Here is an 18496-nt window from a genome sequence, read left to right as displayed (position 1 = left end):
AAACTAAGCAACTAGTTTCTATGAAAATTATTTTAAAATAACAATCATTAAAAAAAAATAAACACCTCTAGTTTGACCATCAACACTAAGGGTTAATCTCTGCAACAATTTTCTTTCATTAAATCAAAAGGACTATGTACAAATATATTGGTAGTATTACAAAGGAACATAAAGAAATATTAGCTTAAGTAGGTTATAACTAAGTACAAATAAAGGATAGCAATAACATTTACATTGCATGCTACATTAAATATAATTTAAATAAAAAGTATTGTATTCTTGACTAAATAGAATTCATAGACAAGTAGATGGTTTGAAAACTTAGGTATACTTCTTCCAGCTTATAAAAGAAAAGAAAGTGATTTTTAAAAAAAAATATCTATTGAAGAACATAGGAAAAAGCTGTGTTGTAACAAAGATTTTTGAAAAAATAAAGCTTGAAAGGTACAAAGATGAATGGAAATAAAAGAGAAAACATGTATCAGAAGCTATAATTGGATACAATGTTATTACTATAGACCCCACTCTTTATTTCATTTATATAAAGTGAAATATAATATTCGTTTGTATAAGAAAGAAACAACCCTTTGTATCGTATTCATGAAGGCCATTTTCACTTGGTTCTGTAAGCTGTAGATGAAAGGATTCAAAAGTGGGGCAACAAAGGTATTGAGCACTGCAATTCCCTTGGAAAAAGATAGTCTTTCTTGGACTGAAGGTTTTACATATATGAAAATGTAGCTGCCATAGGAAAGAGATATCACAATCATGTGAGCAGAACATGTTGTAAAAGCTTTTTCCCTCTGGTTCAATGAAGGAATTTTTAGACTTGCTCTTGCAATATAGGTATATGATATTATCACCATTACTAATGTGACCACAAGAGTCATTGCATCAGAAATGAATCCCACTGTCTCAATTATATGTGTGTCTGAGCAGGAGATCTGCATGAGGGCAGTTGTGTCACAGTAGAAATACTCAACAACATTGGAGACACAAAAATAGTTTTAGATCTAAGAGGAAAGGCACAAAGGTGATAAAGCAGCCAGCAGTCCAACAACAGAAGACAAGCTGAATGCAGATTTTACTGTTTATGATGGTTGTGTAATGCAGGGGCTTACAGATGGCTACATAGTGGTCATAGAACATAGCTGCTAGCAAGTAAAACTCAGAAGCTCCAGGAAGGAAGACAAAGAATACTTGAGAAACACATCTACTATAGGAAATGTTTTTGTCCCCAGTTGCCATCATAACTCGAAAATTAGGGATGCATGCAGTAGTATAGGAAATTTCTAAGAAGGAAAAATTCCGAAGCAAAAAATACATGGGTATCTTGAGGTGAGGATCCACTAGGATGAATATGATGATGATCATGTTGCCAGTGATGCTCAGCAAGTAGGTGATAAGTAGAAAGATAAATAATATGACTTTCAATCATGGGTCATCAGTCAAACCTGCTAAAATAAACAGTCACTCTTGTATAATTTTCCATTAATATCCTCTACTTTTCCAGTTCTATGTAGGAAAAAAAGAAAATGGTTTTAGTGAAAAAAATAATATTGGTAACTAATGTTCAAAGAAAATTTAGCAAAATTATGTTTCAGATAGAGTAACACAATTCACACTTGTGTTTTAAAAATGGTTATGCCAGGAGGAATGGTAGTTTGCATTTCCAGCATATATAACAGATGATTCAGTCTTAATTCACAATTGTAAAATTGTGATGATGATGGAAAATCCTAGATGATGGAAATAAATGTTGATTGATAATACGTGAATAAGTTGAAGGGAACTTAAATAAACATTTTAAGCATACAAAAATGCTTTTTCCTCTGTTGATTTTATTGCAAGGGTTGGGATGAATGCCAGTACCTGTTTAATTGAACGCTTTGCATTATTAAAGCAAAATGATACCTGTCATTACATGTATATCAGCCCTTATGCATTTAACATACATACACACATGCACACATTCACACACACAGTCCTAGCCACCATCAATGAACAGGACTAACATATCTATACCATTTTACTAATTAATCAAGTCAAATGCCTGATACTCATTTGCTTTACTTGCATGGCTAATGGGATCCAGTTCTGATAAGTCAGTATGGTAAATTGGGAATGTACTTATTTGCTGCACTTATTGTCATGTACTTTCTCTATTTCTGTTACCATTCTCAAAATTCTCCTTTTGGAATCCTGAAACAAAATTAGCAGAAATAGTATGAAATTTTCAGTATATGTTATAAGAAACTAATGTTTTCTTCTGTGTTACAAATCTGAGAGTCCATGTAAGAAAAAGTAAAAATAAGAATGCAGGATATAGGATCAGATAGAAATATGCAAATATGTGTTCAGGAAACTGTAGAAGGCTTAAGAAGTAGAAAAAAGAGTAAGGAAAAGCAAAGCATTATGCAAAAGTAGAACATTAAGAAGGGTTTTTAGAGATAGAGTTAAACTAAGGAAAAATTTGAAAAAAGACTGAAAATATGCAAGTTATTTTCAAATTAAAATACATAAATTAGTAAGTGAAAATTATTAGCTTAGTAAAAATTAGGAAATAAAAATTATAAGGAGAAAATTTTGACCATTTGAAATTTTTCTCCATCTGCTCTTATTATTTACACTTACCACTTTATTCTTTTGTCATAGAGATAAAAATAAGAACAAATTTGAGTTCAGCATAGCCTGAGAGATGAGTCACCAGTTGGTACATTTCAAACGCATACTGAATCTTAGACTTACTGACAAAGTTTAGGAGGCATATGTTTCCTTATTATAAGGGTATTCAAATATATGAGTAACATGTAATTCCAGAAATATTAACTATAGATATCTATTCTCATCAATGAACATACATGAAGTGGGACAGTCCTATTGTTCAGGTTTGCACAGATAAAAATTTGAAGGTCGGGATCAAGTTGAAAGAGTTATATTTTTCAAAACTCTCCTCTTAAGAGTACATTTTGTACAAATAATTTTATAGCAGATATACTTCATTTTTTTTAATAAAAAAGATTAATGACATCTCTAAGGAACTATTACTTCCTTGGTATCTTCAACAGGAAGCATATAAAGTGATTAAGGTTTTGTGAGAAGTACTAGATAAAACAATGCTTACTGCATTGAAAATATCGAGATTGTTATTTCCAACTTCTAAAATACACATTATTATTATTAAAGAAGTATACATACATTTATATATATTATACACATATATGTGTGTGTGAAGTCGCTCATTCGTGTCTGACTCTTTGCAATCCCGTGAACTATAACCTGCCAGGCTCCTCTGTCCATGGGATTCTCCAGGCAAGAATACTGGAGTGGGTTGCCATTTCCTTCTCCAGGCAATCTTCCCAACCCAGGGATCAAACCCAGGTCTCCTGCATTGCAGGCAGACGCTTAATCCTCTGAGCCACCAGGGAAGCCATCAGTCAGTTCGGTTCAGTCGCTCAGTCATATTCGACTCTTTCCCTTCATATAAGGAAGCCGTATATACATGTATATACACATATATACATATATGCACAAAAGGACAAATAAAAGTTATTCCAAAACATCTGGAGAAGTTTCAGTAGAATTCTAAGAAAAAAAAAAAATGAAATCTGCTGTCATAATCATCTTAACATTGTAGACAAATTCAAAAAGAAGTGACTATTCATATTCCTGGACAATCTTTCAGTTAAGTTCAGTTAAGTTCAGTTGTTCACTCATGTCCAACTCTTTGCGACCCCATGAATTGAAGCACACCAGGCATCCCTGTCTATCACCAACTCCCGGAGTTCACCCAAACCCGTGTCCATCGAGTTGGTGATGCCATCCAGCCATCTCATCCTCTGTCATCCCCTTCTCCTCCTGCACCCAGTCCCTCCCAGGATCAGAGTCTTTTCCAATGAGTCAAATCTTCACATGAGGTGGCCAAAGTATTGGAGTTTTAGCCTCAGCATCAGTCCTTCCAAAGAACACCCAGGACTGATGTCCTTAGAATGGACTTGTTGGATCTCCTTGCAGTCCAAGGGACTCTCAAGAGTCTTCTCCAACACCACAGTTCAAAATCATCAATTCTTCAGCGCTCAGCTTTCTTCACAGTCCAACTCTTCCATCCATACATGACCACTGGAAAAACCATAGCCTTGACTAGATGGACCTTTGTTGGCAAAGTAATGTCTCTGCTTTTCAATATGCTGTCTAGGTTAGTCATAACTTTCCTTCCAAGGAATAAATGTCTTTTAATTTCATGGCTGCCATCACCATCTGCAGTGATTTTGGAGCCCCAAAAAATAAACTCTGACACTGTTTCCACTGTTTCCCCATCTATTTCCCATGAAGTGTTGGGACCAGTTGCCATGATCTTCGTTTTCTGAATGTTGAGCTTTAAGCCAACTTTTTCACTCTCCTCTTTCACTTTCATCAAGAGGCTCTTTAGTTTTTTGCTTTCTGCCATAAGGGTGGTGTTATATGCATATCTGAGGTTATTGATATTTCTCCCAGCAATCTTGATTCCAGCTTGTGCTTCTTCCAGCCCAGCATTTCTCATGATGTACTCTGAATATAAGTTAAATAAGCAGGGTGACAATATACAGCCTTGACGTACTCCTTTCCCTATTTGGAACCAGCCTGTTGTTCCATGTCCAGTTCTAACTGTTGCTTCCTGACCTGCATATAGGTTTCTCTAGAGGCAGGTCAGGTGGTCTGGTATTCCCATCTCTGTAGGAACTGTCCACAGTTTGTGGAAAATAAAGTACCAGTGTTAATTTTCCAGACATAGCTTCCACTTCATGTCATATATGACCTCAGTTTCTTTTCTCCAAATATTTTTGTGATGTTTTTTATTGGATTTGAGACTGATCTTTAATAACTAAGCAGTCTCTACCTTTCTTATGTGGAATGAATATTTTTCCATGTATATAGTTAGCCTTCTTGCAACTTATTGTGGCCATATAACTAAATTCTGTCCAAAGGATATATTAAAAGAAGATATCTTATTCAGTTCCATGGATTATCTTCTGGTATAAGTAGTTATTCCTCCTCTTCCTCTTTACTGCCTCTCACTACTGAAATACTGATATGATGGTGAGTCATTTGCAGTCATTATCATGAGAAAGTGCACAAGGAATGGTGAATACACAAGATAGAACACATCCAGGATCCTGATACATTTGTAGGTCATACCAGCATAAAAACACATTGATTTTAAGGAAGAGTTTCACATACCAAGCCAGATTAAAATAATTTTTTGTTCAAAGAGCTCTGATATTTGTTGATTACTGTCCAAACATCAATTAAGTTACAAATTTCTTAGTTATTTAAAGAAATATTAACTATTTACAGACTGTTTTAAATATGGTTAGATCATCTTGGGTCTCTCTATTGGTGTCATTTCCATTATTTTTGGTCATTTTATCTCCCTCTGGTATACCTGCAAATTTTTTAATCTATACTCAAAACTATCTGCAAATGTTAAAGGCTCTGGATGACAAGTTATGCCTACAAATAGAATTTATTATATCACAGCACACAGGTAAAGTCTGATGACCTTGATCACAACAAATAGTAAGATTATTCAAATCTGTTTTTCATCATTTTTGAGAAATAATGAATTCATTATATTTATTCCTAGGGTATAAAATTTCAGCACTCTGAACTAAAAGCCTACATTTTTACCCACGCTCTTGAATCTTCATAAACTGTAACTGTCAAAATTTTGCCTTCAATGACTAGTAGACAGAAAGAATTTCTTCTCAGAGGTTTAATCTGTTAGCTGTTGTTTTATGCACGCAGGCTCAGGTTTCTGTTGTGTTAGTCCCTCTGTCATGTCCGACTCTTTGTGACCCCACGGTCCATACAGCCCACCAGGCTCTTCTGTCCATAGGATTTTCCAGCCAAGGATTCTGGAGTGGGTTGCCATTTCCTTCTCCAGGGGACCCAGGGATCAAACTCGGGTCTCATGCATTGCAGGCGGATGCTTTACCGTCTGAGCTACTAGGGAAGCCCCCAGGTTCCCATTACTTAAGGATTAAGACTGATCAAATGTGTTCAAGGAAAAACACTGAAAAATTTCAGGCTTGTTAGTCATCAGTTGCTTTTTCACAAATTCATGATACTACTGTCAAAATTAAAACATATATCAAAGACACAAGCATTGGCACACTGCTATTAATTAAAATCCTGAATGAGTTTGTATTTCATTATTTTTCCTAGGACAAGAGAAGTTTGAAAAGCTGCCATGGGCTGAGAAGTACATAGTGATACAGAGATAACATTTATTAGGCAGAACAACTACATACACTTCTTTTGACCATGAGTGTAGAAAATCCAGCCTGAAATTTCAAGGGAATCTAGCTTTTGCTAAGGGTGGCTACAGGAAATCAAGACAAGTGATTGGTATTTATCTTCCCCAATTATTTTCTGATTTTCTTTATACTATTTTCATAGTCATGTAAACATACTATATTTAGTGGCTTCCAAAGACCCAGGTTTATTTTTTCATAGCTCTAACTGTAACAGAAAAGAATATTTTCTCAAACATTTAGAAAACTTTATTAAATTGAGTTTTACTGAACTGATTTTGGCCTCATGCCAAACTATGATTTATGGATGATTTTATACCTGAAAAAAGAAATAAATAAAATGATTGGAGTAGAGCTAAAGATGTATGTGTGTGTGAGAGAGAGAAACAGAGAGAGAGATTGTGAGATTAGCCTGTCAGACAATTTATCTGACAAATTGTCTATATCATTCAAGACAATTCATGTTGATAATATGCCATATGGTAAATGTATAAGGAGCATCCTCCAAGTATTAATATATATTTGCCCTGCGATGTTACAGACCTTTCCAGCTTTTTAAATGGATTGGCACACGTATTAATGACAAGCTACTACTTGCAAATTATAATACCAGTCTGATATAACCTGGTACTGCATCAGGTTACTAAAAGTGCCTTTTTGTTTCTAAGTGTCTGAAAGCCTGAAAGACTCCTTTTTGCAACTTCAAACACAATCACTAAAAAGTACTTATCACTATCTTGGCATGTCTGTAAACCACTCTTGGTCACAAACTTACTGAGAAATGTTGAAACTGAATAGAACAAGCCTATGGAATCAAACATAAATGAATTTGAGTTCTGTCTCTTTTTTTTTATCTTATTTTTTTATTTTATTTTTTAATATAAATTTATTTATTTTAACTGGATGTTAATTACTTTACAATATTGTATTGGTTTTGCCATACATCAACATGAATCTGCCACAGGTATACACGTATTCCCCATCCTGAACCCGCCTCCCTCCTCCCTGTCCATATAATCCCTCTGGGTCATCTCAGTGCACCAGCCCCAAGCATCCAGTATCATGCATTGAACCTGGACTGGAAATTTTTTTCATATATGATATTATACATGTTTCAATGCCATTCTCCCAAACCATCCCACCCTCTCCCTCTCCCACAGAGCCCAAAAGACTGTTCTATATATCTGTGTCTCTTTTGCTGTCTCGCATACAGGTTTATCATTGCCATCATTCTAAATTCCATATATATGAGTTAGTATACGGTATTGGTGTTTTTCTTTCTGGCTTACTTCACTCTGTATAATAGGCTCCTGTTAAATCCACCTCATTAGAACTGACTCAAATGTACTCTTTTTAATGGCTGAGTAATATTCCATCGTGTATATGTACCATGGCTTTCTTATCCATTCATCTGCTGATGGACATCTAGGTTGCTTCCATGTCCTGGCTATTATAAACAGTCCTGAGATGACAATTGGGATACATGTGTCTCTTTCAATTCTGGTTTCCTCAGTGTGTATGCCCAGCAGTGGGATTGCTGGATCATAAGGCAGTTCTATTTCCAGTTTTTTAAGGAATCTCCACACTGTTTTCCATAGTTTCTGTACTAGTTTGCATTCCCACCAAAAGTGTAAGAGGGTTCCCTTTTCTCCACACTCTCTCCAGCATTTATTGCTTGTAGGCTTTTGGATCGCAGCCATTCTGACTGGCCTGAAATGGTACCTCATTGTGGTTTTGATTTGCATTTCTCTGATAATGAGTGATGTTCAGCATCTGTTCATGTGTTTGTTAGCCATCTGTATGTCTTTTTTGGAGAAATGTCTGTTTAAATCTTTGGCCCATTTTTTGATTGGGTCGTTTATTTTTCTGGAATTGAGCTGCAGGGGTTGCTTGTATATTTTTGAGATTAGTTGTTTGTCAGTTGCTTCATTTGCTATTATTTTCTCCCATTCTGAAGGCTGTCTTTTCACCTTGCTTATAGTTTCCTTTCTGGTGCAGAGGCTTTTAAGTTTAATTATGTCCCATTTGTTTCTTTTTGCTTTTATTTCCAATATTCTGGGAGGTGGGTCATAGAGGATCCTGCTGTGATGTATGTCGGAGAGTGTTTTTCCTGTGTTCTCCTCTAAGAGTTTTATAGTTTCTGGTCTTATGTTTAGATCTTTAATTCATTTTGAGTTTATTTTTGTGTATGGTGATAGAAAGTGTTCTAGTTTAATTTTTTCCAAGTGGTTGACCAGTTTTCCCAGTACCACTTGTTAAAGAGATTGTCTTTAATCCATTGTATATTCTTGCCTCCTTTGTCAAAGATAAGGTGTCCATAGGTGCATGGATTTATCTCTGGGCTTTCTATTTTGTTCCATCGATCTATATTTCTGTTTTTTTGCCAGTACCATACTGTCTTGATGACTGTGGCTTTGTAGAAGAGCCTGAAATCAGGCAGGTTGATTTTTCCAGTTCCATTCTTCTTTCTCAAGATAGCTTTGTCTATTCGAGGTTTTTTGTATTTCCATACAAATTGTGAAATTATTTGTTCTAGCTCTGTGAAGAATACCATTGGTAGCTTGATAGGGATTGCATTGAATCTATAAATTGCTTTGGGTAGTATACTCATTTTCACTATGTGGATTCTTCTGATCCATGAACATGGTATATTTCTCCATCTATTAGTGTCCTCTTTGATTTCTTTCACCAGTCTTTTATAGTTTTCTATATATAGGTCTTTAGTTTATTTAGGTAGATACATTCCTAAGTATTTTATTCTTTTCGTTGCAATGGTGAATGGAATTGTTTCCTTAATTTCTCTTTCTATTTTCTCATTTTTAGTGTATAGGAATTCAAGGGATTTCTGTGTGTTGATTTTATATCCTGCAACTTTACTATATTCATTGATTAGCTCTAGTAATTTTCTGGTGGATTGTTTAGGGTTTTCTATGTAGAGGATCATGTCATCTGCAAACAGTAAGAGTCTTTTCTTTTCCAGTTTGGATTCCTTTTATTTCTTTTTCTGCTCTGATTGCTGTGCCCAAAACTTCCAGAACTATGTTGTATAGTAATGGTAGAAGTGGGCACCCTTGTCTTGTTCCTGACTTTAGAGAAATGCTTTCAATTTTTCACCATTGAGGATAATGTTTGCTGTGTGTTTGTCATATATAGCTTTTATTATGTTGAGGTATGTTCCTTCTATTCCTGCTTTCTGAAGAGTTTTTATCATAAATAGATGTTGAATTGTGTCAAAAGCTTTCTCTGCATCTATTGAGATAATCATATGGCTTTTATTTTTCAATTTTTTAAAGTGATGTATTACATTGATTGATTTGTGGATATTGAAGAATCCTTGCATCCCTGGGATAAAGCCCACTTGGTCATGGTGTATGATCTCTTTAATGTGTTGTTGGATTCTATTTGCTAGAATTTTGTTAAGGATTTTTTATTTATGTTCATCCGTGATATTGGCCTGTAGTTTTCTTTTTTTGTGGGATCTTTGTCAGGTTTTGGTATTAGGGTGATGGTGGCCTCATGGAATGAGTTTGGAAGTTTACCTTCCTCTGCAATTTTCTGGAAGAATTTGAGTAGGATAGGTGTTAGCTCTTCTCTAAATTTTTGGTAGAATTCAGCTGTGAAGCCATCTGGAACTGGGCTTTTGTTTGCTGGAAGATTTCTGATTATAGTTTCAATTTATGTGCTTGTGAAGAGTCTATTAAGATTTTCTATTTCTTCCTGGTCCAGTTTTGTAAAGTTGTACCTTTCTAAGAATTTATCCGTTTCTTCCACGTTGTCCATTTTATTGGCATATAGTTGCTGATAGTAGTCTCATGATCCTTAGTATTTCTGTGTTGTCTGTTGTGATCTCTCCATTTTCATTTCTAATTTTATTGATTTGATTTTTCTCCCTTTGTTTCTTGATGAGTCTGGCTAATAGTTTGTCAATTTTATTTATCTTTTCAAAGAACCAGCTTTTGGCTTTGTTGATTTTTCTATGGTCTCTTTTGTTTCTTTTGCATTTATTTCTGCCCTAATTTTTAAGATTTCTTCCCTTCTACTAACCCTGGAGTTCTTCATTTCTTCCTTTTCTAGTTGCTTTAGGTGTAGAGTTAGATTATTTATTTGACTTTTTTCTTGTTTCTTGAGGTATGCCTGTATTGCTATGAACTTTCCCCTTAGCACTGCTTTTACAGTGTCCCATAGGTTTTGGGTTGTTGTGTTTTCATTTTCATTCATTTCTATGCATATTTTGATTTCTTTTTTGATATCTTCTGTGATTTGTTGGTTATTCAGCAGCGTGTTGTTCAGCCTCCATATGTTGGAATTTTTAATAGTTTTTCTCCTGTAATTGAGATCTAATCTTACTGCATTGTGGTCAGAAAACATGCTTGGAAGAATTTCAATTTTTCTGAATTTACCAAGGCTAGATTTATGGCCCGGAATGTGATCTACCCTGGAGAAGGTTCCGTGTGCACTTGAGAAAAAGGTGAAATTCATTTTTGGGGGTTGAAATGTCCTATAGATATCAATTAGGTCTAACTGGTCTATTGTATTGTTTAAAGTTTGTGTTTCCTTGTTAATTTTCTGTTTAGTTGATCTATCCATAGGTGTGAGTAGGGTATTAAAGTCTCCCACTATTATTTTGTTATTGTTAATTTCCCCTTTCATACTTGTTAGCATATGTCTTACATATTGCAGTGCTCCTATGTTGGCTGCATATATATTTATAATTGTTATATCTTCTTCTTGGATTGATCCTTTGATCATTATGTAGTATCCTTCTTTTTCTCTTTTCACAGTCTTTGTTTTAAAGTCTATTTTATCTGGTATGAGTATTGCTACTCCTGCTTTCTTTTGGTCTCTATTGGCATGGAAAATCTTTTTCCAGCCCTTAACTTTCAGTCTGTACGTGTCCCCTGTTTTGAGGTGGGTCTCTTGTGGACAACATATATAGGGGTCTTGTTTTTGTATCCATTCAGCCAGTCTTTGTCTTTTGGTTGGGGCATTCAACCCATTTACTTTTAAGGTAATTATTGATAAGTATGATCCCATTGCCATTTGCTTTATTGTTTTGGGTTCGAGTTTATACATCCTTTTTGTGTTTCCTGTCTAGAGAATCTCCCTTAGCATTTGTTGGAGAGCTGGCTTGGTGGTGCTGAATTCTCTCAGCTTTTGCTTGTCTGTAAAGCTTTTGATTTCTCCTTCATATTTGAATGAGATCCTTGCTGGGTACAGTAAACTGGGCTGTAGGTTATTTTCTTTCATCACTTTAAGTATGTCTTGCCATTCCCTCCTGGCCTGAAGAGTTTCTATTGAAAGATCAGCTGTTATCCTTTTGGGGATCCCCTTATGTTTTATATGTTGTTTTTCCCTTGCTGCTTTTAATATTTGTTCTTTGTGTTTTATCTTTGTTAATTTGATCAATATGTGTTTTGACTTGGGGTTATCCTGTTTGGGACTCTCTAGGTTTCTTGGACTTGGGTGATTATTTCCTTCCCCATTTTAGGGAAGTTTTCAACTATTATCTCCAAAAATATTTTCTCGTGGTCTTTTTTTGTGTGTGTGTTTTTCTTCTGGGACTCCTATGATTCAAATGTTGTAGTGTTTAATATTGTCCTGGAGGTCTCTGAGATTGCCCTCATTTCTTTTAATTCGTTTTTCTTTTTTCCTCTCTGATTCATTTATTTCTACCATTCTATCTTCTAATTCACTAATCCTATCTTCTGCCTCTGTTATTCTACTATTTGTTGCCTCCAGAATGTTTTTAATTTCATTTATTGCATTATTCATTATATATTGACCCTTTTTTATTTCTTCTAGGTCCTTGTTAAACCTTTCTTGTTTATTTCTTCTAGGTCCTTGTTAAACCTTTCTTACATCTTTTCAATCCTTGTCTCCAGACTATTTATCTGTGATTCCATTTTGATTTCAAGATTTGGGATCATTTTCACTATCATTATTCAGAATTCTTTATCAGGTAGATTACCTATCTTTTCCTCTTTTGTTTCGTTTAGTGGGCATTTATCCTGTTCCTTAACCTGCTGGGTATTCCTCTGTCTCTTCATTTTGTTTATATTGCTGAATTTGGGTTGTCCTTTCTGTATTCTGGCAGTTTGTGGAGTTCTCTTTATTGTGTAGTTTCCTTGCTGTGGGTGGGGTTGTATAGGCGGCTTGTCAAGGTTTCTTGGATAGGGAAGCTTGTGTCAGTGTTCTGGTGGTTGGAGCTAGATTTCTTCTCTATGGAGTGCAATGAAGTGTCCAGTAATGAGTTATGAGATGTCAGTGGTTTTGAAGTAACTTTGGGCAGCCTGTATATTGGAGCTCAGGGCTGTGTTCCTGTGTTACTGGAGAATTTGCATGGTATGTCTTGCTCCGGAACTTCTTGGCCCTTGTGTGGTGCTTTGTTTCAGTGTAGGTATGGAGGCGTTTGATGAGCTCCTGTCAAATAATGTTCCCTGGAGTCAGGAGTTCTCTGGTGTTCTCAGGGTTTGGACTTAATCTTCCTGCTTCTGGTTTTCAGTCTTATTTTTACAATTGTCTCAAGACTTTTCCTTCTATACAGCACCGTTGATAAAACATCTCCTTTCGAAGACAATGGGCCGCTTTTCTGGGTGGCTGATGCCCTCTGCCGGCATTCAGAAATTGTTTGGTGGAATTTACTCAGTGTTTAAATGTTCTTTTGATTAATTTGTGGGGGAGAAAGTGGTCTCCCCATCCTATTCCTCTGCCATCTTACAACCGCCTCCTCTGTCTGTCTTAATAACAAATGGGATTCTGGAAATTTTACTGTAGCTCATTGAAGTTCACCTTTCTCACAAGATAAAATAATTAATGATAGAGGATAGTTTGTTTTGTTTTCTTTTGATTTTGAACATTCAAATAGTATATGTAGACCCCTAGGATGATGCCTGGAACAGAAATGGTGGTTCTTATTAATTATCTAAATGATATTAAATGATACATATTTTTTTGCCTACCTTACTACAGCAGGCTGCTATAGGTATCTGGAAGGAAAGTCTTACAAATAAAAAGTGCCTGTGATAACTATCCCTGTGTAACTGTCCTTAATATCACCTGCAATAGTTGAAGAAGTTGGGGTGTTTTGTGTTTAGAATTTTATGGACTTTAAGGTACTGGTTACAGTAAACATTATGTAATGGAATAAGAATTTTCATATAATTAATGCATTTTTAGTTTTCCCCTTTTCATTTATCCACTAAAATGTGTTTTCTTTATTGTTTTTGTATTTGAAAATGTAAGAAAAGGGCATATATAAGTTAATCAAATGTGTCAAATAAATTGGGAGATAGTTGAAAAAAATTATGTAAATTGGAACATTAACCATGTCATACACCATATTTTTCTAAGCTGATTTTATTATAAAATATGTATAATGAAAATTTATAAATGTACACTATTGAGAGCATAGTATAAATAATGCCAATGAACCCATCTTTCAGCTTCAACTATTATAAACATTATAGTATTTTTGTTTAGTTGATATCACTGTAATATTTTTTAGTGCACAATTTTGAAACAAACAACAGACTACTCTATGGCAACACTATGTACTCCATTGTTTAACAGAGAAGGAATTTAAAGACATAATTCTAATGACATTATCACATTTTGCATATTTTAAAATTAACCAGGCACTTAAAAAATGCCACTTTGCAGTTTTCTTGGTTAGGTTACTATGACTCTGAGATCTACATGTTCAGTTGATGGATATGTATCTTAGATTATTTTAATCTAGAATAATATTCCCAAGCATTCCTTTTTTCTATGCTTTTGGTATGCTGAAATAATTAGATTATTTTAATACACAATATGTCATTTTCTAAATTGAACAGCTGGATCCTTATGATGTTATTTAACGGGATCCTCTGAGTCCTATATTTCCTATAAAACGGTAGTTTATGTATAGACATCTGACTTTTAAATAGTTTTAAAACATACAACTTGAATTTTACCAGAAATCTTTTTAAATTACACTTTACATGCTTATAATCACACTCTATTCCTCAGTTCAGTTCAGTCGCTCAGTCATGTCCGACTCTTTGAGACCCCATGGACTTTAGCACACCAGGTTTTCCTGTCCATCATCAACTTCCGGAGCTAACTCAAACTCATGTCCATTGAGTCGGTGATGCCATTCAACCATCTCATCCTCTGCTGCCCCCTTCTCCTCCTGCCTTCACTCTTCCCCAGCATCAGGGTCTTTTCAAATGAGTCAGTTCTTCTCATCACGTGGTCAAAATATTGGAGTTTCAGCTTCAGCATCAGTCCTTCCAATGAATATTCAGGACTGATTTCCTTTAGGATGAACTCGTTAGATCTCCCTGCAGTCCAAGGGACTCTCAAGAGTCTTCTCCAACACCACAGTTCAAAAGCATCAAATCTTCAGCACACAGCTTTCTTTATAGTCCAACTCTCATATCCATATATGACTACTGGAAAATCCATAGCTTTGACTGGATAGACCTTTGGCAAAATCTTGTCTCTTCTTTTAAATATGCTATCTAGTTTGGTAATAACTTTTCTTCCAAGGAGCAAGCATCTTTTAATTTCATGGCTACAGTTAGCATCTGCAATGATTTTGGAGCCACCAAAAAATAAAGTCTATCACTGGTGCCATTGCGTCCCCATCTGTTTTCCATTAAGTAATGGGACCAGATGCTATGATCTTAGTTCTCTGAATGTTGAGTTTTAAGCCAACTCTGTCACTCTGCTCTTTCACTTTCATCAAGAGGTGCTTTAGTTCTTCGCTTTCTGCCATATGTATGGTGTCATCTGAATATCTGAGGTTATTGATTTTCTCCCAGTAATCTTTTTTTAATTTATTTATTTAAATTGGATGTTAATTACTTTACATGCCATACGTCAACATGAATCCACCACAGGTATACACGTGTTCCCCATCCTGAACTCCCCTCCCTCCTCCCTCCCCATACCATCCCTCTAGGTCATCCCAGCACACCAGCCCCAAGCATCCAGTATCATGCATCAACTCTGGACTGGCGATTCATCTCACACATGATATTATACATGTTTCAATGCCATTCTCCCAAATCACCCCACCCTCACCCCTTCCCAGAGTCCAAAAGATCTCCTGGCAATCTTGATTTTAGTTTGTGCTTCATCCAGCCTGGCATTTCTCACATGCACTCTTCATATAAGTTAAATAAGCATGGTGACAATATACAGCCTTGATGTACTCCTTTCCCAATTTGGAACCAGTCTGTTGTTCCATGTACAGTTCTAACTGTTGCTTATTCCTTAGTACAATTAAATAAATTTATTTGATTTTTTTGTTTCTGTTATGATTAATCTTATTTACAAATGAATTATATGATTCTTTAAAAAAAAAAAAAAACCTCCTGTGCTCTGCTTTGTTTTTGTTTTCCCAACAGTGTATGTGAATATATGCAATAATATAAATTAATTAATAATTAACATTACTCTTTGCACTCAATAGTTATACTTTCAATTAGACATTATAATATCTCAAAATAAGCTGGTTATCATTACATTATTATTTTTAGTTACATACTTATGCTATTACTTAGAATCTAAGGAACATAGTTCCAAAATGAACAGAGAATAGCTGATAAAGTACTAAATGTGATCTCACTGGGCTGCATTTTATTCTTAATCAAAGTTACCTAGATACAGTACACATATATGACTCAATATTTATTAACTATATAGAATAAAATGTAACAGAAATATGCCATAAGATTTTTTTATTAGCCAAGCATAGTGTGAGTGATTTTTTTAAAATATAAAGACAAGAAAATAACATTTTATTTGTCTAAAGACAAAAAGAAATAGTTTAATCTCAACATCCCTCTTTTCATACATTTCTTTAAAAACAATAGAAAATGTGCAAAGGACATAAAGCCAGGACATAAATAAACAGTTTCAAGAAGCCATATCATACCATTGTTTTGAACGTATTAAGCTTTTACAGAAACTCAAATATGAGAACAAAATTTTCTGAACATATATAGAAATACTTTATAGTCTCCATGAGAAATACATATATTTTATTGAAATAACCTTTCAAATAGTGTTACACTTAAGTGAAAGAAGAGGAGTTGAAGGGATCAAATTTGAGAATGCTTATAATGGAACAGAAAAAGAAAGTTTTGATATTTTTAAATGGAAAACATGATTGACATAAAACAGCTAAATGTAAACACCATGACACTTCAGAAAGAAGTGAAAGGACAAATAATAAGTAGTAGAATAAGGAAGCTGGGAACAAATCCAAGTTCCTCCTTTACTAATTTCCCTAATTATTAATTTCCCTCATATAACTCACTATGATTTTACTTGAATAAAGACAGAAGTCTTTGTAGCAAGTTTTTAAATGCTTGCTTCACCTGCTGGTTCCGTAGAGTATAAATAAAGGGGTTCAAAATTGGGGCAACAGAGATATTGAGAACCGCGACTCCCTTCACTAAGGAGATCCTCTGTTTGGCTGAGGGTTTCACGTACATAAAGATGCAGCTGTCATATGAGAGGGAGATGACAATCATGTGAGAAGAACAAGTGGAAAAAGCCTTTTTTCTCTGGTTGGCAGAAGGAATTTTTATTATTGTCAGGGCAATATATGTGTATGATAGAATCACTAATACCAAAGTGATCAGTAGAGTCATCAGGGCTAGGATGAAACTTAGCATTTCAAACAAATGTGTATCTGTGCAGGAGATTTGCAGGAGAGGAGCAGTGTCACAGTAGAAATGATCAATGACATTGGAGTTACAGAAATCCAAGGTTAAGCCTAAAATGAGTCCTGGAAAAATGATGAGGAAACCAGCCATCCAAGAGCTAAGGACCAGCTGGATACAGATTTTGTTGCTCATGGTGGTTGTATAATGCAAGGGTTTACAGATGGCAACATAATGATCATAGGACATGGCAGCCAGGAGATAAAATTCAGATGCACCAAGAAGGAAAACAAAAAATAACTGAGCTGCACAACAGTTATAGGTAATGGTTTTGTCACCAGTTGCCATGCTAGCAAGCAATTTGGGAATACAGACTGTTGTATAGGAAATTTCTAAGAAGGAAAAATTTCGAAGGAAGAAATACATAGGAGTCTTGAGATGAGAATCAAGCAAAGTGAGGGTAATGATAGTCAAGTTGCCTGAGATGCTTAACAAATAGCAGGAAGCAGGAAGCAGGAAGATAAATAGCACAATCTTCAATTTGGGGTCCTCTGTCAATCCTACTAAGATAAACACTGTCACTGATGTACGGTTTTCCATTATTGCCTCCTGATCTGCTTCTGGTCCGGTGAAAATATTGAGAAAAAAATATGCAAAAGGACCAGAAAACATGAAGATGACAATGTCAAAACATTAGTAATTGCTAAAGGAGTACTTTTTGGATATGATTACTTTGGATAAGGCACACTAGCGAAAGCTGTTACTTTTCTTTTGAGTAAAAGCAAATATGTTGTACAAATTTGATGAAATAAAAAAGTACCTTATGTCACTTTTATATTCTGGTTTAGTTATATTTATGATAATGAAATGAAGAGATGAATATGTAGGTGAAAAAATTTGATTTTTTCTTAATATGTAGGTATGAACGCATCATATTACTTACACTCAGTCTTGCTAATGATTACATAAATAGCATTGCCTCAAGAAGCTGACAGTGGGGGCAACAGAGAAGCAAGAAACAAATGGTATATAAAAGTGTGTGATGGTTGAAAACAGAAACCCAGCTTTAGGCTTAAGATACATAGTGGAAATAATTCAGTATAATAATGTTCATATCTCTTCGGTTTGGCCTTTTACCAGTCTACTCAACTAACTAAAGCTATTTCCTACAGTTCTTTTTGATTTGTTTTGTAAATTAGTGTAATATATTTTGTCCCTATTTCCACCACCTCTCTTTTTCTGTCACTCTTCTCTTTTACCATGGCCTATTCCAATATTAAACTTATCTGATTACATAGAGAACCTGACTTGAACAAAATTAATCAGATTTAATGTTTCTTCAGATTATAGTTTTGAAAATGGGAAGAGAATAATAAAGCAATATGCAAAATTAGTAAGGGTTCAGCATGAGGGAAAATGAAATAGGGTAGAAGAATAAAAGGAAGAGAAAAGGGAGAATAGAGGCAAAGCAGAAAGGGAAGATAGTAAAGACAAAGACTTACCATTAAGTTTGAATTTCTCTTACGATAAGAATTCTATTTACCT

General features: G+C 34.9%; 1 protein-coding gene and 1 pseudogene across 1 annotated transcript; both read right to left on the bottom strand.

Annotated features, from left to right (window-relative positions):
- Positions 1–533: 533 nt before the first annotated feature.
- On the bottom strand, positions 534–1492 carry LOC113893476 (annotated as a pseudogene).
- A 15117-nt stretch (positions 1493–16609) lies between these two features.
- LOC113893683 (olfactory receptor 6C76-like) lies at positions 16610–17551 on the bottom strand. The gene has a single exon (XM_027543564.1). The coding sequence runs from the start codon at positions 17549–17551 to the stop codon at positions 16610–16612; it is 942 nt and encodes a 313-aa protein (XP_027399365.1).
- Positions 17552–18496: the final 945 nt, after the last annotated feature.

The sequence above is a fragment of the Bos indicus x Bos taurus genome, chromosome 5 (assembly GCF_003369695.1).
Source record: "Bos indicus x Bos taurus breed Angus x Brahman F1 hybrid chromosome 5, Bos_hybrid_MaternalHap_v2.0, whole genome shotgun sequence".
In the NCBI taxonomy this organism is placed as follows: Eukaryota; Metazoa; Chordata; class Mammalia; order Artiodactyla; family Bovidae; genus Bos; species Bos indicus x Bos taurus.
The sequence above is the reverse complement of the archived record's forward strand: the minus strand, read 5'-3'. Positions and strand labels throughout refer to the sequence as shown.